The sequence below is a fragment of the Miscanthus floridulus genome, unplaced genomic scaffold, assembly GCF_019320115.1.
Source record: "Miscanthus floridulus cultivar M001 unplaced genomic scaffold, ASM1932011v1 fs_520_1_2, whole genome shotgun sequence".
Taxonomy (NCBI): domain Eukaryota; kingdom Viridiplantae; phylum Streptophyta; class Magnoliopsida; order Poales; family Poaceae; genus Miscanthus; species Miscanthus floridulus.
In genome coordinates, this window is record NW_027096871.1 from 41,692 (window position 1) to 60,804 (window position 19,113).

At 42.3% G+C, this 19,113-nt stretch overlaps 1 protein-coding gene and 2 pseudogenes across 1 annotated transcript; 1 reads left to right on the plus strand and 2 right to left on the minus strand.

The window, feature by feature from the left end:
- Positions 1–3,191: 3,191 nt before the first annotated feature.
- LOC136532067 (uncharacterized) lies at positions 3,192–3,914 on the plus strand. The gene has a single exon (XM_066524692.1). The coding sequence runs from the start codon at positions 3,192–3,194 to the stop codon at positions 3,912–3,914; it is 723 nt and encodes a 240-aa protein (XP_066380789.1).
- Positions 3,915–8,133: 4,219 nt separating this feature from the next.
- LOC136532068 (MDIS1-interacting receptor like kinase 2-like) lies at positions 8,134–10,335 on the minus strand (annotated as a pseudogene).
- Positions 10,336–11,001: 666 nt separating this feature from the next.
- LOC136532069 (MDIS1-interacting receptor like kinase 2-like) lies at positions 11,002–12,743 on the minus strand (annotated as a pseudogene).
- Positions 12,744–19,113: the final 6,370 nt, after the last annotated feature.

The following is a 19,113-nucleotide window of genomic DNA, read 5'->3' on the forward strand; positions in this document are numbered from 1 at the left end:
TGTGGACCTTTAGTCCCGGGAATTTAGTCCTGGTTGGGAAAACCGGGACTAAAGGGCCTTCCCAACCAGGACTAAAACCCGTTTCTCTAGTAGTGACCTCAAGTTAGAATTCCCCTAAAATTCCTATGGATGATCCATTCCATATGAATTTTGTAGAATTTTAGGATGACCAATCCTTTTTTTCTTTTAAAGGCTACATAAAAAAATTCCTACAGGTTAGCAATCTAAAAACTTCCTTCATGAATCCTATGTTCAGGACCTTACCCCATACTACCATTTTTTTTAGATAATCGATTTTTATTAATGCGGACTCTATATTCACGAAGAATATACACAGCCAATAGGATACAGGAGCACTAAGACTCCCACCTCAACAAAGAGGAGAACACACAACCAAAAAAAAGTGAGAAAACTATGACCTTGGCACATCTCTGCTTTCCGACATCCTCTCCTAAAATGGCCAGATCTTGTGAGTGGAAGTCATTAAGTCACCGCCGCCCCTAGTGCGCCACCGGTGTGAACCTCCATTGGCGCCATCTTCATCCGTTTCAAGTGCCCTAATGCCATGTGTCGTCGATTAGCCCACATCATCCGTCGTCATCGTCTAGTCTGAACTAGCCGATCAGACGTGAGCCTGACATGATCCGGTTCTGCTTCGCCGGACTCCCAGGCCGCCGCCATCCCTAGGACACTAGTGCCTACGGAACCACCTCCACTGGATCCACCTTCTCCTTGCCAAGGACTGGCCATCGATGCTTAGGCTGCCGGCTGATCAGCACGCACGGGCGTAGACCCAGGCACACACAAGCGCGCGCGGCTTCGGCCGCAACCCCGTCCACTTGGGCGCCGCTTGACTCAGCTCAGGCCCAGCCCTGGGGGGGTTCGAGCTGGGCCGCCGCACTGGGCCCTCAAGGCCAAGGGGCCCAACCCCAAATAGGTAAGTAGTAGTAGTATTTGTATTTGGCCCATCCCGACAGCCAGCAGAACCACTGAACCAGGCGTACGAGAACGACGCCGCCTCCGCGTTGCCTTCCGCGTGACCGCGTCTTGGCGATTCCTGCGCGAGCGCCGAGTGCTGTTCCTGCGCGAATGCGAGTGTCGAGTGAGCGACTCCCGTGCGAGGCTGCAGCGAGCGATTGTGCGTCTTGGCAATCTTCGCGAATCGCGACTCCGGGCGAGTGTGAGTGGCCGGCGGCACTCTGTCTGTTCTGCTGGTTTTCGTATACGGAGGTAAGAAACTAGGTCTCGGCCCTAAGCGACCAAGCCCCCTTAATCACCCCAATCTTTATTCTTTATACTTTTTTAGATTTCGGGTTTAGGAATCCCATACGGTGTAGCAATCATGTTGAATTTAGTATGGCATATTTTTTTAATACTTACTACTTGTCTGAATATACAGTGAAGTCATGTTGCCCAAAAAACATTCATCTGGAAGTGAGAAAAAAGAAGAAGAGAAGGATAGAGGCCTTGAAAGAATCACAAAAGGGATCTATTCATAATTTTTTAAGAGCAATACAAGCACTGCAAGAAATTCAGATGAATGGGCAATAGTTGCTGTGGAGGATCAAACTACGCAACAAGAAGATCAAAGCCGTATAGAAGATAATGTTGGCATCGACACGGATGATAATAATGTGAGTGACCATGAGCCCATATTTAATTCTCCTACGACTGGAATCTACTCGTGTTGATGAAGAACCAGTTTTTACTATTGATATGTATGATCCAGTATATTGGGACAATCTTGATAACAAAGCAAGGGACATATTAGTGGAGAAGGGGCCTATTAGAGAAGAAAATATTGTGTTTCCAATGGATGCCAGATTCAAGACATTTTGCATACACTCATTATTCTAGAAAAATGAGCAATGGCGAGGTACGTGATAGGAAATGGTTGGTCCTATTCAAAAAGTGTTGACAAAGTGTTTTGCTTTTGTTGTAAGTTGTTTGGTTCTAGTAACCGCAAGAGTTCATTGGGGCATGATGGCTTTAGAGATTGGAGCCATGTTAGTGAAAGACTAAAAGAGCATGAAGTTAGCGTGGATCATATGACCAACATGAACTCTTGAAATGAATTGAGAGTTAGATTAAGCAAACATGAAACAATTGACAAGGAGTTGCAACATCAAATCACAAAGGAGAAAGAACGCATAAGGCTAGTTCTACTAAGAATTGTTGCCATTGTAAAGTTTCTTGGTAAACACAGTTTAGCTTTTAGAGGATCTAGTGAGCAACTTTACAATGATGTGAATGGTAATTTCTTAGCTTGTTGTGAGATGGTTGCTGAATTTGACTTGGTAATGCAAGACCACCTTAGACGCATTCAAAACAAAGAGCTACAATATCATTATCTTAGTCATAAAATTCAGAATGAGTTGATTTCACTTATGGCTTCTAGAATTACAAGCTCCATCATAAAGATTGTTAAAGAGGCCAAATATTTCTCAGTTATTCTTGATTGTACCCCAGATGTGAGTCACCAAGAACAAATGAGCTTGTTGGTTCGATGTGTTCATATGTCTGATGAGAAAATAAAAATTGGGGAGTACTTTCTTGGTTTCTTGAAGGTGGATGACACATCTGGTGAGGGGCTTTTCAATGTATTAGTTGACTCCATCAAATTATTTGGCCTTAATGTTGATGATATTAGAGGTCAAGGTTATGACAATGGCTCTAATATGAAAGGAAAACATAAGGGGGTACAAAGTCGTTTGCGTGAAATAAATCAAAGGGCTTTGTATATGCCATGTGCATGCCACAGTCTTAATCTCACTCTTTGTGATATGGCTAAATCATGCAGTAAAGCTATTTCATTCTTTAGAATTGTGCAGAGGTTATATGTATTATTTTCAGGTTCTACCAAAAGATGGAATGTTTTGCTTGAACATGTTCTAGATTTGACCGTGAAATCATTAAGCAATACTCGTTGGGAGAGTCGCATCAAAAGTGTCCGAGCAATTAGATATCAAGCTCCTCAACTAAGGTCAGCTTTGTTGTGGCTAAGTGAGGATGGAGATACTGAACCAAAGGATAGAAGTGATGCAAAAAATTTATATGACGTGCTTGGCAGCTATGAGTTCATACTTGGTATGGTTATTTGGCATGACATTTTATACTCTATAAATATTGTCAGTAAGAAGTTGCAATCACCATCCATGTGCGTTGATTCTACCTTGCAGCATATAGAAGGTATGGTGAATTACTTTCAGAACTATAGAAATACTGGGTTTGCTGATAGTGTGGTTGCTGCCACAGAAATAGCACTTGAAATGGGAGTAGAGGCATCATTTCTAGTAAAGCGTCGTTCTGTTAGGAAGAAACAATTTGATGAAACTGAATGCAATGAAGCTATCTTGCAAGCTGAGAAGGATTTTGAAACTTTTTATTTTTTGGTTATGGTTGATATGGCAATTAGTTCATTGAAAAGCAGATTTAAAGAACTACAGTCATTCAATGAAAAATTTGGATTTCTAATGAATTCAACATCCTTGAAGGCAATGGATGGTGCTGATCTAAAAGACCATTGCATTAAATTTGCAAAAACTTTCTCTTCAGATGGTTCATCGGATGATGATGTAAATGACATGATTTCTGAGTTAGCTGTTATGCAGTCTACTCTGCCAGATAAGCCAATGTCTGCTATGGAGATTTTTGAGTTTGTCATAGAAGCGGATTGTTATCCTAATATTTCTATTGCTTATCGGATCCTATTCACTATGCCTGTGACTGTGGCCTCAGCTGAAAGAACATTTTCAAAGCTGAAATTATTGAAGAATTATTTGAGGTCTGTAATGTCCCAAGAAAGATTAAATGGTTTGGCAACTTTATGCATCGAGAAGAAATTATTAGATGAAATTGATATTGAGGCCATCATCAATGACTTCGCAGCAGCAAATGTTAGAAGAAATTTTTAAGGTAATATAAGATGTATAACTTTTTTGTTGTTTCATAAGAATTTTTTTATGCATTACACTTATTAAAATTATCATTATATTATTAGATTTATATTAAGGGGGCCCATCGCCTGTGGCTTCGCTCCAGGTCTATAATTTGACAGGGCCGGGCCTGACTCAGCTAACGTGCGTGCGCGAGGGCCTCTCCATCCTCGTGATTACTAATACTGATGACCATAACAAGGGGCCTTTCTTCTTTAGGATTTGAATCCAGAACGGTGTGAAGTTTGGAATCATAACCTCTAGCCGCATGCCACAGACAAGATCTACACCGAAGATTAAAGCCATCACCCCTTGCTTTCATCCCTCTTAGGCCCTGTTTGTTTGTTTTGAAGTTTGGAATCCTAACCTCTAGTCGCAAGCTGCAGACAAGACCTAAGATTAAAGCCACCATCCCTTGCTCTCATCCCTCTTAGGCCCTGTTTGTTTGGGCTTTCCAGCAGCTTTTGGTCCTCAAAGCTAGAAGCCCAAACAATAAACTGGCTTTTAGTTCCAGCTTTGACTAGCCAAGAAGCCCACGAAAGCCACCTTTGTACAAAAAGCCCCAAAGCTCACAAGAAGTGGCTTCTTCTAGCTTTGGTGCAATATTTACCTACCTTGCCACTGGTTATGTTGCGAATCGTTTTCTTTTCTATCCGCGCGATGCTTCTTTCCCCTCCCCTGTCCGCCCGAGCGTCCGCTCCCTCGATGTATCGCATCCGCACCGGCACCCGCACGAACCCGGCCGTGCTTCAGCCATCTTTGCAGGGGATTGCTAGTGGCCAGGCTTGTCTCTGCCTTCTCGATCTGTAGGTGAGCAAATTCATTCCTAAACGGCATTGTTGTTCTTGTGTGAGCATGAAACTCAACTGCAGTGCTTACTCTCTCGACCTCTGTAGTGCTTATTCTCTCGATCGATCTCTACGTGCTTCGCCATCCACATCCTCCAGCATAGCTTCGCCGCCGTGCAGTGTCTAGAGGTGAGCTTAGCAAGAACTTTTATGAGCTTGTATGAAACTGTGATGAATTTGCTTGTGTGAAACTTGAATTGTGAACATAAGTCTAAAAAATGGGGTTTTTATTACTAAAGCATCACTATGCAAGTATTAGGCCAGGTCTTATTGTGCTGGTGCTGATGAACGAACTTTGCCAAAATTGTTGTGATGTGCCAATTTCTTGAATTGATTGACTTATTCTTCCATTTTCAATTTTCTTTTGTAGACTATGGAGGATCGAAGCCGCTCGATGTATCTTTCGGAACCGTACTTGTGATGAGTACTTACGTGGTCTGAAGTCTTTCCTAACTGTTGCAGATGCGGATATGTTGAATGGACAGAAGTCATCAATGTGGTGTCCATGTGTTGACTGTAAGAATGAGAAGCAATACTCGAATTCGATGACAGTCCATGCCCACTTAATCATTCGAGGATTCATGGATGACTACAGATATTGGAACAAACATGGAGAAGAAGGTGTCAATGACCGAGACCAGGCACAGGCTGCCGGTCAGCATGATTGTGGGGAAGTACTTCATGAAACTTATGCCGGTGGCGAGGAAGCACGCTTTGATAATCAGGATCTATGTGATAACGATGTAGCAGAGATTGTTGCCAACTATGTTGCAGTCCATCTTGCTGAGAATCTGGACGAGATGGTGCGTGATGCCTTCGGCTTTGAGGAGTACACTGGTTTGGAGTTCAAAAAGCTAAAACAGCTGTTGAAAGATATGAAGACCCCACTCTATCCGAGTTGCAATGAGAAGTATACGGAGTTGTTTGCTTAAGGCAGCACATCATTGGACTGGCAAGAGCTTCAGAGAATTGCTAGAAGTGCTTATGGATATGCTTCCCCTGGGGAACGAGATACCCAGGACTACATATGAGACCAAAAAGTTTGTTTGTCCAATGGGATTGAAGTTCGAGAAAATTCAAGCTTACAAGAATGACTGCATCATGTTCTGTGCTGATAATGAAGCTCTCATTGAATGCCCCAAGCTTGGGCTTGGATCCAAACAAGAGAAACAAGGCATTTTACTCTCAGAGCATTGGAGAAATAGAGGACGAACAAGCTCACTGGCTGCCTGCAATTTATTCAAGGCTCAGCACATACAACAATGTGTTTTCACACACTACTACAAAACAAGGATATTGTTGCACTTTCTTATAACATATTCGTCAATGTGTTCCAGTGAAATTTCATAGTAACACAAAATAGTGTGTTACAGACTTCGTTGTAACACAAAACACTTTCAATAATTATACTAACACAAAAATTAATGTTACAAGCAAAATGTTACCAAAGTATACTATGTTGTAATACATAAATGGAACATATAAAATGTGTAACAAATATATGTCCTGTAGTAACACCAAATAATGTTGTAGTCCCAGTGTTACGAAGAAACATATACATGTGAACCTTCCTATTCATAGGCAACATGGACATCGCACTTGGGTGTCGTCAAGGTTGTTATGCAATCACATCGTCGTAATCACATGAGAACCAAGTAGAAATGAGCAGGCGATTAAAAAGGTTAGTTCGATGCCAGAGCCGATTGTCAATTTATTAGGCCAAGCTCAAGACACTATAGATAGAGAGCTAGATCACAAGAGGAACAAGTACAACGGGGAACGAAAAAATGAAAAACAAAAAACAAAAAATGTGAAATTAAATTGGAGCAATATAGATATTTTGACGTTGTTGCGCAAACCCACGACCCAATGTCGCAAAAGATCATGCTATATTGCATCAAAAAATGTCATGAAAAGGTCATGCTATATTGCATCAAAAAGTGACATAGAGAATGACATAAGGTTCTATTGCTACTCATAACATATGTTGCAGTAGTGTAGTACATTTGGTTGCAAGTTATTAGACTTATTGCCACTCAAATTTGTTGGACCTGCATAGTCCTACACATGGGCCAACGGCAAAGGGGTTAGGCTAACCAGCTAGCCACTAGGCAAGCACATTCGGTCATGTAACCTCTTACGCTAATCTACTGAATGTATAGAAGTGGTTGAGGTGTCTTGATCCTTTCAAATATATAGAAGTAATTGAGTTGCTAGTTATGGCATGTACAACCCATTGGTAGGGTGTTATCTACAAGTTCTTGCTACATCACACTACAGACATGGTAAATCGAGAGCTCATATAGTGAGTCTATTTTTAATACGTGCATTCAACCATGATAAAACATAAATAATATCTCTATATACCATTTGTTGCTTCCTTCATACAGATCAGATTAAGCATAAATATGATGAACGTAATTACAATATTCCTTGATAAAAATATCAACATAGTAACAGTAAGCTAGGTAGATAACTCGACATCAGGTTTCATACATGACAGTTTCACAATTGTCTACTTCTGACTATTGTTGGCTAAACCATCAAGGCCAATAGTGGTGTCCTATAGCTGAATGCATACATATCATATATTAGCTCACACAAGCACACTGGCAGCGCAAGCCAAAATAAGAACCATGGAGTGGGGTAACATTGATCATTTAGTAATGGAAGCAAAGAACACACTCAGCTGATGCTTCCTTGATCAGACAACTCCACACCTATAACCATAGAGATGAACAGGCTTAGGAATGAAATACCAATAGTCCACGATAAAGTAGACAAGCAGGGAGAATTATACCTGTTAGATACTTTCAGGAAATAACCTGTTCCTGAAACACTTCAGGGCAGCAACTTGCCACCTTTTTCATCACCAGACATAGTACTTGTGTCTTGTGAGAGGAGGCTTTTATAACCTTCTATCATCTTGGCCTCTTTGTTCTGCATCACTGAAAGATGGCAAGTCTTCTCCCTATGGTTATAACCTTCTACTTGTGTCTCTTTGCCTTTCTAGTACCTTCATGTGGTTTCATTAGCTTATGTCTGAATTTTACTGAATCTGTCAAGCTAATCCCAACAATGCAATTGTTCATGAAAGGTACATAATCAACATCCTGAACACATAAATCTGAACATACTAGAGTTGTTTAGGTAGCCCATCAACATCCTGTGCGCATTGGTAAATTATACTGAAATGTAACACTATTGCACCCTCGCATTTATATGGGAGATATTATATACTGATATATCCTCCCTTTGGGGCTATTATTCAATACAGGTGCTTTTATATCTTCCACTGTACAGTACGTACACACTTTGAAATGCTTGACACAACATAGATGAACTTACACTTATCCATCGATTGTTTCTTCACATGTATGTGCATGAGAAGGTGAGACAGAAGGTGGTTTGTGGAGAGCCAATTTCTGATAGACCTCCTGCATTTCTGGCCTGAACTGAGGAGAAGGTTGCAGGCAATCAAATGCAACTAAGACAAGCAAAGAGATTTCTTTCATCTCCACCATTGTTTTTGATGATAAGCGTTGGTCCAACATATCCTCTACTGCAAGATGATGCTGTTCCAAGGAAGCAATGGACTGTAGCTCTCTGGGGTATCTCCCCATCACAATCTCCAACACGATGACACCAAAACTATAGACATCACATTATGTTGTCACCACTGATGTGTAAGGAAGCTCTACATCAAAATAAAGCAACTGACAACAGTCAAACATACTGACAAAAGCAAAGTGAAATTGTCATATTTGCAAATCGTAACATGAATATATTTGCTATATGAAAGAAAAAGCTAACTGACCACATACCAGGTGCTATATATCCATATGTTCCAGCTAGTTCGCTCCGGTTGGATGAATACGGTTTGAGCATCCTTGCTATTCCAAAATCTGAAACATAAGCCTTGAAAGCTGCATCCAGCAAGATGTTGTTGCTTGTTATATCACGATGGATTATCAGTGGGTTGCATTCATGGTGCAAGTAGTAGATAGCTTGAGCCACATCTCTTGCAATGGCAACTCGCTTCTGCCAGACCAACTCCTTTGCAAGATCCCCAGTTTCCAAGATAATGTGAAGGTTTCCTCTCTCAATGTAATCGTACACCAAAAATTTGTACCTTGGATGGGAGCAAAATCCATACAACTTGACGATGCTTCTATGGCGTATCTTTGTCAGCACTTCAATTTCACTAAGGAATCTATTCTCATGACTAATCCCTTCTTCAGTTGGGTGAAGCTTTTTCACCGCGACTAATCTCCCTCCTTGAAGCTGTGCCATGTAGACTGTGCCGAAACCCCCTGATCCAATGAGGTACCTATCACTGAAATTTTCTGTTACCCTAGTGATGTCCTCAAACACTAGTTTCCCATCAAAATTCAATCCCGAGAGAACATCCCTTGTATCTGTAACTGTTGTAATTTGTGGTCTTTTCCTTTTGCGAAGGATCATTACTAACACAACAATTGAGAGAATAATATGCACACTGGGATAGAAGCAACTAGGGCCAAGTGGTGAATTCTAGCTTTGTGGCATTCCTTTATTGGAGTTGAAGAGCATGTGGGCAGGCCTGAGATATTACCACAGAGACCTTTGTTGTGGCGGAACCATTTTGCTGAGGCATTGTGGAATAGTTGTCCTATTGGAAGAGGCCCTTCCAAGTTGTTGTATGACACATGAAGTGTTGACAGACTAGCCATGCTACCAATGGAGGAAGGAATGCTTCCACTGAACTGATTATGGGAAAGGTTTAGTTCCTCCAACATCACCAAGTTCCCAAGTTCTATAGGTAGCTTGCCCGTGAGTTTGTTGCTGCTTACATCCAACACCATCTGTAGCCCTCCCAGATTACCAATAGTCGTCGGCAAAGGTCCACCCAAGTTGCTGTTGTTAACCCTTAAGGATATTAGCATAGTACAACTGCCAAGCTCTTGTGGTATTGATCCACTCAACTTATTTGCAGATATATCAAGGTATTGTAAAATTTGCAGCTGAACAAATTAGGTGGTATATTACCTGAAAGTTTGTTGCCACCCAGTTGCTAAAAGATAACTCATTAAATTCTAATCGCAGTTAAACCAGTGTCAGCCTTTTGAGCCTCATGAACCCGATATTATATTTGTTGAGTACCACATGTTACTTACGCTTGCTTTACTTTTTAAATCTTTGGAAAAATCCCAGATGGGTGAATTGGAGTCTTCACCCGAAGATCGGAGTTGTCTTTCCGCTGTTTGTTGTCTAAGGTTATATCCTTTATACTAAGTACGTTATGTTTTGAGCATTGTCTTTCGATATTACCCTTATTTGTAGCTATATGTGAGATTTGACTTCCTGGGCTCACATATGGTGCGTATCTGGTTTTGTTCTTAAAACCGAGTGCTACAATCAAGTGTTGATAGACTAGCCATGCTACCAATGGAGGAAGGAATGCTTCCACTGAGCTGATTATGGGAAAGGTTTAGTTCCTCCAACATCACCAAGTTCCCAAGTTCTATAGGTAGCTTGCCCGTGAGTTTGTTGCTGCTTACATCCAACACCATCTGTAGCCCTCCCAGATTACCAATAGTCGTCGGCAGAGGTCCACCCAAGTTGTTGTTGTTAACCCTTAAGGATATTAGCATAGTACAACTCCCAAGCTCTTGTGGTATTGATCCACTCAACTTATTTGCAGATATATCAAGGTATTGTAAAATTTGCAGCTGACCAAATTAGGTGGTATATTACCTGAAAGTTTGTTCTGCGATAAGTTGAGGAAGTACAGGTTGGCAGGATTGCTGAATTCTGCTGGCTGCCCGTTAGGTTGTTGGCATGTATTGTAAGTACCTCTAGTTTTCCAAGGTTTTGAAAGCTCGGGAGGTAAGCTTCCTGTCATGTTTTCTTCCATAACAAAAATGGTCAAATTGATGTTTGAAGCCCAGGTTTTGGACAAATACCCGAAAAAGTTGTTTCTATGCAACTTTGCTTTGACAAGTCGGGGATGTGGCCCAAAAGATGATATATCTCCTGTCATTTTGTTGGAACTAAGGGAAAGAATCTTCAAGCTCTTACATGTTTCAAGGCTTATAGGAATTGTGCCAGTGAACATGTTGTTAGTAACGTCGAACCTTAGAAGATTCCTGCCTTTGCATAGATCAGAGGGCAGTTCCCCTAACAGAGAGTTGTATGCCAAATTGACATCTGTTAAGTATGTAAATTTTATCGAATTCTCATGGCAAAGGACCTGACAGCTTGTTTGATAAAAGACGTAGGTCTCTTATGCTTGTGAGGTTTGTGAAAGTTTCTGGGATGGAGCCTGAAATCTTGTTTTCGGATAAAGACAAGGTATGGAGATCCACCAAAGCGCCAATCTCTTCAGGGATGGATCCAACGAACTGGTTTTCAATGAGGCTAAGAAAGTTTAGCGTAGTAGGGTTCCCCATGCTCGGTGGAATGGGGCCACTTAGCTGGTTGGCGTCTAAAAACAGCTCGCTTATATTGGAAAGCAAACTAATGTCATCTAGGAATGGGCCCTGACAGATTGTTACGGAAAAGGTAGAGGAGGTTTAGTTTGGTCAAGTTGCCAAGGCTTTGAGGCGTCGGACCACTTAAAAAGTTGATGCCTAAGTGCAAAAATTCTAGATCTGGCAGGTTCCTGAGCTCCTCGGGGATTGGCCCGGTGAGCAGGTTTTGTCCGGTGACGAGTTCAACTAGTGTCGTTAGGTTCCCAAGGGATGCAGGGATACGGCCTGTGAGGTTGTTGCCCAGATCGAGGTAGGAGAGCTCAAGTAGGGACGTGATGGCTAGCGGGATCTCTCCACGGAGGCTATTGTAGGTGAGGTGAATGTGTGTGAGGAATGGGAACGCTGAGAAGTTGATCTCACCAAGGTAGCCGTCGAGGCCGGCGTTTGAAAGGGAGATTTTGGTCACTGCAAGGGGCACACGGCGGCCACGGTGCATGGCGGCCGTTTGCTGCTGCACGGGCTCGTCCCCCTGCTGCCACGAGTCCAGCGCCGGCGACGAGTTCCGCAGGGTGGACTTCCACTGGAGGAATGGAGCCGCTTAGCAGGTTAGTAAGCAAATCTAGGTAGCTTAGTTTGGAAAGCAAACAAATCTTCCCGAGCTCCTCAGGGATTGGTCCAGTGAGCAAGTTGCTTTGTGTGATGAGAGTAACTAGCTACTGTCGTTAGGTTCCCAAGGGATGCAGGGATACGGCCTGTGAGGTTGTTCGAGAAGAATCCCAGCCCTCTAAGAGCAAGGCTAATAATACAGCCGGTTTGCTGGCTATAAGGTTCCTTACAGCCTTCTCTCAGCCCACTCATATAATAGTCAACTCTTTACAGTTAATACATGGCCCACTTGTCTCTCTCACAGACTTTCTTGGTTCTTGTGCCCAAGCCAGCTGTAAGCTTACAGCCCGCTTCTCTCTCTCTCCTCCCTCTCCTCCACCTCAGCATTTAGTCGGCTTACAGCCTGCTATTATACTTGCTCTAAGGCGTGACATGTTGCCAAACTCAGGTGGTATGCTTCCATTCAGCCAATTGCTGCTGAGATCGAGGTGGGAGCGAGAGCTCTGGTAGGGAGGTGATGGTCAGCGGGATCTCTCCACGGAGGCTATTATAGGTGAGGTCAATGTATGTGAGGAGCGGGAGCGCCGAGAAGTTGAGCTCACCGAGGTAGCCATCGAGGTCGGCGTTTGGCCGGGAGATCTCGGTCACTGCAAGGGGCGCACGGCGGCCACACGGTGCATGGCGGTGCACACCACGCCCGTCCAGTTGCTGCTGCACAGGCTCGTCCCCTGCTGCCACGAGTCCAGCGCCGGCGACGAGTTCCGCAGGGCGGACTTCCACTGGAGGAGGGCCGCTATCTGGGACCTGAGATGCCCTCCATGATGGTGCCTAGCTGCGTCCGCGTGCAGGAAGTGAACGCACCAACGGAGCAACAAGCAGAATATTAGCTCTATCGTCGCCATATTTGGTGGTTTTCTTTGTTTCTTTGTTTCTTTCTTTTGTGATTAACAGCTAGCTCTGAAGGTGGCATTGGTATTTGTGTCTAGAGTGTGCTGCTGCATGAACTCAAACGTAGTACGTATACAGCAATGCTGGAGAGTATAGGATGCATATATATCGTTTTTGTCAGCTAAGCTACGTGTGGTGGCCAGGTCATCAATTGGAAAAAGTAACTAGTCTCAATCTGTTAAGATTACGTGAAGATGGCCAAACTCGATCTATCAAGAAAGTAATTGACCAGTACTATACAAATCTTCAACACCACCTGTTCATAACCTTCCATCACCATCGGTTTTGGCTCCTCGATGACATCATCGTTAGTTAGTGCTACCAACCGGAGATGATAGTCATTTCAAGAAATTCTAAAATCAAGCCCAAAAAAATAGCAAATAGAAAAAAAATATCCCGAGAAGCCCAACCATACAACCTCCAGTCACGCGATTTTTCGCGCTCGTGCGGTTGCCACGTCTTGCACATTACTCCTCAAGCCTGCGTCTCACACTCAGTTGTCATTGAATAGCAAATACTTTCTTTTTTATTCACTCTAGTGAATATTGTAAAAAATATTTAAGGCCCTAAACAAATTCAATGAAAAAAGTTTGAACTAGAAATCTTTAGATCTCGTTAAGATCTACGACTTCGCTTCTGGTCTTTGCAAAAAAAATTAATTAAAAAATACGAGAACTTCAAATAGAATTTTTGAATCATAAATTATTTTCAATGAAAAAGTCGTCAACTACAAATTTGTAGATCGCCTTTCAACTTTCATAAGTTTCTTCAAGCTGCCCAAGTTAACCAAATTCAGCTTGACATGGAGGCTATTATTAGCTCTAAGACAACTTTTTCAATGATACTAACTTTTATCACATAATTCATGACATGGATAACCCTATGGCACTCTCACATAGTCTTGGAGTATGCGTATGAGCCTAGGTCTTCATCACGAGCTAATTTTTCTCTCTATTCTATTAAAGTATGAAATAATATGCTTTGAGCTAGCTTATAAGATAGTCCTACAAATTGTTGAAAGTCATCTAGATAAAAAATAGTCCCAATACATCAGGTAACCGATCTTCGAAGATCCGAGGTTCTCTGTTAAACTTCGGGTATCAAATCTTGAAGATCGAATATTTTAAAATACTGATAAGAACGGACCGAACGCTTAGACCTAACAATCGCTCATTTTCACCGATGGTTCATATTACGAACTAGCAGTGAAAAGTATCACCAATGGTTTTGTTCAAACCGACGGTGAAGGTAACGATGATGAAAATGTTTTATGTAATAGTGATACTAGCATTTGGCTGTGGAAATTTGTCACAGACATAACATGATATTATGCATAAAGCGCACGAAAGATAGCATTTAATTATATATCTAAGTTCCTTTCTTGAATACGCAAAACATTTGTGCATCACTTTTATTAAGATAGAAGAGTTTAGCATACAAACAACAACACACTTCGGGTGCCTTAGGTGGTCTAGAGAGCAGGAAGCCCGACCGTCCCTGTAGTTTCTAGGTTCACGCTAAGCTGTTACACTCGTGGGCTAAACAGCTGAAGTAGGGATAGCAAAGTAGCCTACGTACGACCCGCCCTTGCGTCGCCGTCGCTGGCTTGGAGTCTGTGCCCGCAAGCCGGGAAGAGCGCACTCAGTGCTTAGAGACTGAGTTTGAAAACAAACAGGACAATAAATCTTGTATCATATCGCGTTTTGTTTTCTACATTTATTCCAGCATTATATATTTGTGAAAAAAACAAACAGGACGACGTGTATCCGTCTGTTTTTGTGGAATCCTATTTCATACATGATATACCCATATTTATCATTGATTTATGTAATCCAGGATAAGCCTTCAAACTATTGTTCTAAAAACTTTCTAAAATGAACAAATAAATTTTAAGACAAATATCCTTTTTAAGAATTGGGAGGGGCTACTTGCGAGAGGCTCCTAAGAGTTAATACAAAATAGATAATATAGAGTTTTACAAGTCCAGAACCAAAACTAGAGGCCTTGAAACAATACTGAAGCACTACTCTAGCGAGGCTCCGACCATATATATATATATATACACTGTATTTACATGTTTATTTTTTTTATCAACGTTTACACGTTTAATTAGTTGGAGGTAGCTGAAAATAGGAAATGGAATTATTTAGAGGTAGGAGTTTAAAAATACTGCGTTTTTTTGGCCGTCCACATCATGATCGTGCGTGCTACAACAGCGCATCATTCACCGGAGGCTGATCATGAGTCATCCACAAAACGACTGCAATGCGGAGAGCTTTACCTTTACCCCAATGGATTACACATGATTGGTCAGTCATCAGGATATGATATATGGAAAGTCCAGAACTCCAGATGACAAACGACCTGACCATGGAGATTTGTGAACATGGATTTCACCCAATGTCGGTCCTACATCCTATCCTTCTGGTCACAAAACATGTCCTTAACTAGCAAAGGAAAACATCTTGCGGAATCTTAAAAATACTAATAATTATTATTACACCATTTGATTTGAAACACATGTAAACTGTGTGTGGAGATTTGTGTTCAAAATACTTGAAAATCTCTTTAACACTGTATGATGTTTAAAGAATATACACTTAAAGAAATCAGTTGCCAAGATAGCAAAATCAAATGTGTTAAAGTACTTTGCTCTCGATACGTATAATACAGTTGGGGATCCATTTTGCGTAAAAAAACATTTAAGCAAATTAGACTTACTTGGGTCTTCCATAACCGTAAGAGAGGAATACACGAGTTACCAGCAATACACGAGTTAAGAACTTTCATGTGATATTCCGTTTCAATAAATACATACATGGTTGGGAGATTAGCCAATGATATATCAATATATAACTGTCCATATATGACTAACACTGTTCGTGAGAAATTACTCACTGATTCTTTTTCAGCAAAAAAACATTAGTAGGAAATAAATTACTAGACTAGCAGCAACCAATTGCGAAACATTGCGTTGCGAATATAAATTTACACAAGGGCAGAGTGAGAGTGTGTGTAAGAGCAACTCCACCAGATCCCCTTTCCTTAAAACCATCCACAGGGATTTGGAAAAAACTGAGTTTGTGCCTTTAGGGGACTACTAGTGCAGCAACAGATTGAAAAAAAACCCTTTTATTTTGGGTGGGACCCACCGACGAGATCCTAACATACTAGGTATGTTAAGCCTCGGGTCCAATGGTTTCCGAACAAAGAAGACCCCGCGACTAACCCCTTCAGGATCACTCAGGGGCTTGGGGGCTATACCCATCGGGCGCGCTCGCGCGCACCCTCTGGCAAAGAGATCCGGCCGAGCCTGACTCGACCGCAGCTTCCGCCTGGGGCTCGGGGGCTTCCCTGAGCCTTTGGCTCCCGATCTATGGAACAACCAAGCCCGGTCCTTGGCTCCTGCCCGGCTCACGAGGCCAGCCAAGGCCCGGGTACATGAAGACAGGCCCAGAGCTACCGATGCTCGGGGGCTCCTCGGCGTCGCTCCCCAGGTGTGGCCCTGCCAATTGCTCCTCCAACAGGGTCACGTCCAGGGCGTGACACAAGAAGACAAAGCTTCCCATGGCCTCTAGGGGCTCGCGGGCTTTCAGACCCGCGTGTAAGCCCCGGGAGCCAACCTCTTCCGCCACCAAGAAGACTCCAGAAGGTATCATCCGGGAGAGACCGGTCCAAGCTAACACCGCCTGGCACACAGAGTGTCAGAACAGAGCGGCCAGACAACGCCCAAGACTTCTTCGGCTCTAAGACACCGCCACGGTCCACGGCGCACCGCTGCAAGACCCTCCTGGACTACGACGCACATAGACCGTAGACTAAACCCCTAAACTGCCATGTACCCGACCTATCTTGTTATATAAGGGATAAGGTCGGACCTAGAGGGGAGAGGATCCCATTTCGATCACCAGACACCCCATTCCATCGACCTCCGCTCTGCATAGAGGGCAAGGCAACCTGGAGAGGGGCACCAAGAGCCTCTCCTCCATCGCATCCTGTCGTCTTCCCCCTCTCCAATGAGGGGAAGGCTCCACCGGCGGCGAGGGAACCTTAGGATTAGCACCGAGCTAACCCCCCTACCAAATCTTCTTCCTTTACACTCTGTTGTAACCCCATAATTTTGAGTGCTCTTAAGTATAAGGATCATCAACTGCTGAACGTAGGGATCCGAATTGGCCCGAACCAGGATAAACCGTTGTGTTTCCTCTGCATGATTCTTGTGTTCCTGAGTCCACCCTGAGCCACTGGAGACCCGTACTCTGACACCGACTTGAACATGCTTACCGCGGTTTTGTCCCCGCGACACCCACCTATCACTAGTGGGCTCCCTAGTCAGTTGGTCATCTGTCAGTTGGTCGTCCACAACCATACGATGATATTCGATGGCAACATTCTAATTTGGCCGTCCACAATGTCCTCGTGTGTGCTCCCCATCACTAGTCATGACGCATACATGCTACGAGTTGTGGATTCCCTTCGAGTACAACAACTTTAGTGGAGATCATTCCTCCATCGAAGGTCATTTGAAAAAGTATAAAATATTGAATTTCAACTTTGGAAAATCATAAACAATTTTTTTAGCCTTAATTATTGCAAATGGAAAAATTATCAACTATAGAGTTGAATAAAGGTTGTCTTTATTTGACTTGATTTGAAAAAGTTATGAATTTTATTAATATTATACCTATTTTTAGGGATGGATTTGCCAACCATCTCTATAAATCAAATTTTTTTAGAGTCGGATGGAATTTTTAGGCACAGGAATGAGAATTTAGAGGACCAACTGTAGCACCCTAAAATTTGCCTCTTTTGAAAATAGGTTTAAAATGATTTAATTATGTATTTTTGTACTATTGAAATATAGGGAAATAATTTTTTTCATTAAATTAAAATTCATCATGAGGTTTAGCAACATGTTTGTGCATACATGCCCTTGCATTTGATGTATTTGATTGAGTGATTTTGAGTAAAATTCAAAAAGGCTTGAATTGCTTTGAAATAAAAGAAAAGAGAATTAGAAAATAAAAGGATTTAAAAAGTTGTAAAAATTTATTTTTTGAAAAGTGTATTTTAAACTTTATTTGAATTTGATTTGATTCGAATTTGAATTTCGCTTTGAAAACAAATTAGAAAAAGATTTGAAAAAAAGAGAAAACCCTCTCTCCTCCCCTCTTTCCATTTCGGCCTGCTTGGGCCAGTCTGTTTTTTTTCTCCTGCCGGCCTGCTTGCGCCCTGCGCTTCTCTTCTGTGCGGCCTAGCATTCCTTCTGAGCCCCGCGGCCCGCTGCAGTCGGCCCAGCACAGCAAGCCCACAGGCCGACCAGTCGCGCTGCGCCTTTCCTTCCTCTCTGAGCCGCTGACGCGCTAGGCCCGCATATGTTTTTCCTTCCTCACTTTAGTTTTATAAATCAAATCTAAATTTGACTTAAATTATAATCTCTATAAAATATCTTACATATGTTTTTATATAATTAAAACACATGAAGCTAATAGTTTTATGAGTAGATCTTTCGGCAGATGTATCTTTTACACCGTAGCTCCGATTAGAGTGCTCTTCGCGTCTGTGTGTTCATAGCGATGCGTAGAATCGTATTTCAAACTCTTTCACTTAATTTTCTATGATTGGTGTACTGTTCTGATTTAGATCTATTGTTTGTTTCGTGTATGATTGTATGGATGCTTGCGTGGTGCTTTATGATTAAGTCTAGTTGGTGAGATATACGTGGTGATCAAGAAGAAGAAGAAGAAGAACATTGAAGATTAAAGCTTACCGAAGGATCGATGTTTAAGGCAAGTATAGCATGGGATCTTCCTTGTTGTCCTATACACCTTTAATCATTTAATTCATACTGCATGTGTCTACCTTGACTACCACTAAGGATTTCGTAGTACTTTGTACCTTGTGCCTTGATTCCTATGGGAAATTGCATTGGGTAGTTTGATGCTAGTTCTCAATTACAACCATGATCTTGTGACTTGACTAATGGTATATGCAATAAACATTAAAAGATACTTTTTAGCAACATGGAACAAGGGGGCTAGAGCATTGGGCTATTTTTATGGTGCTCTACATTCCTCTCCCTAAGGACTTATTTGTAAGTGATCATCAAGGACTTACAGTACAGCTATGAGGGCTACATGGCTCTAGCTTTCGCTCAGTATGAGGACCTTTTCTAGCTTGTTAGAGGTTATCTTTATTGGCGTAAGAATGGCTTGCTGAATTGGGTATAGGACAACCTCTATCCCCTTGTGTATAGGCTGCGTGTCATTGTGCCATCGGGAAGGGGGGGGGTTCTTACATCTGTTTGCTGAGTGAATCTAATGG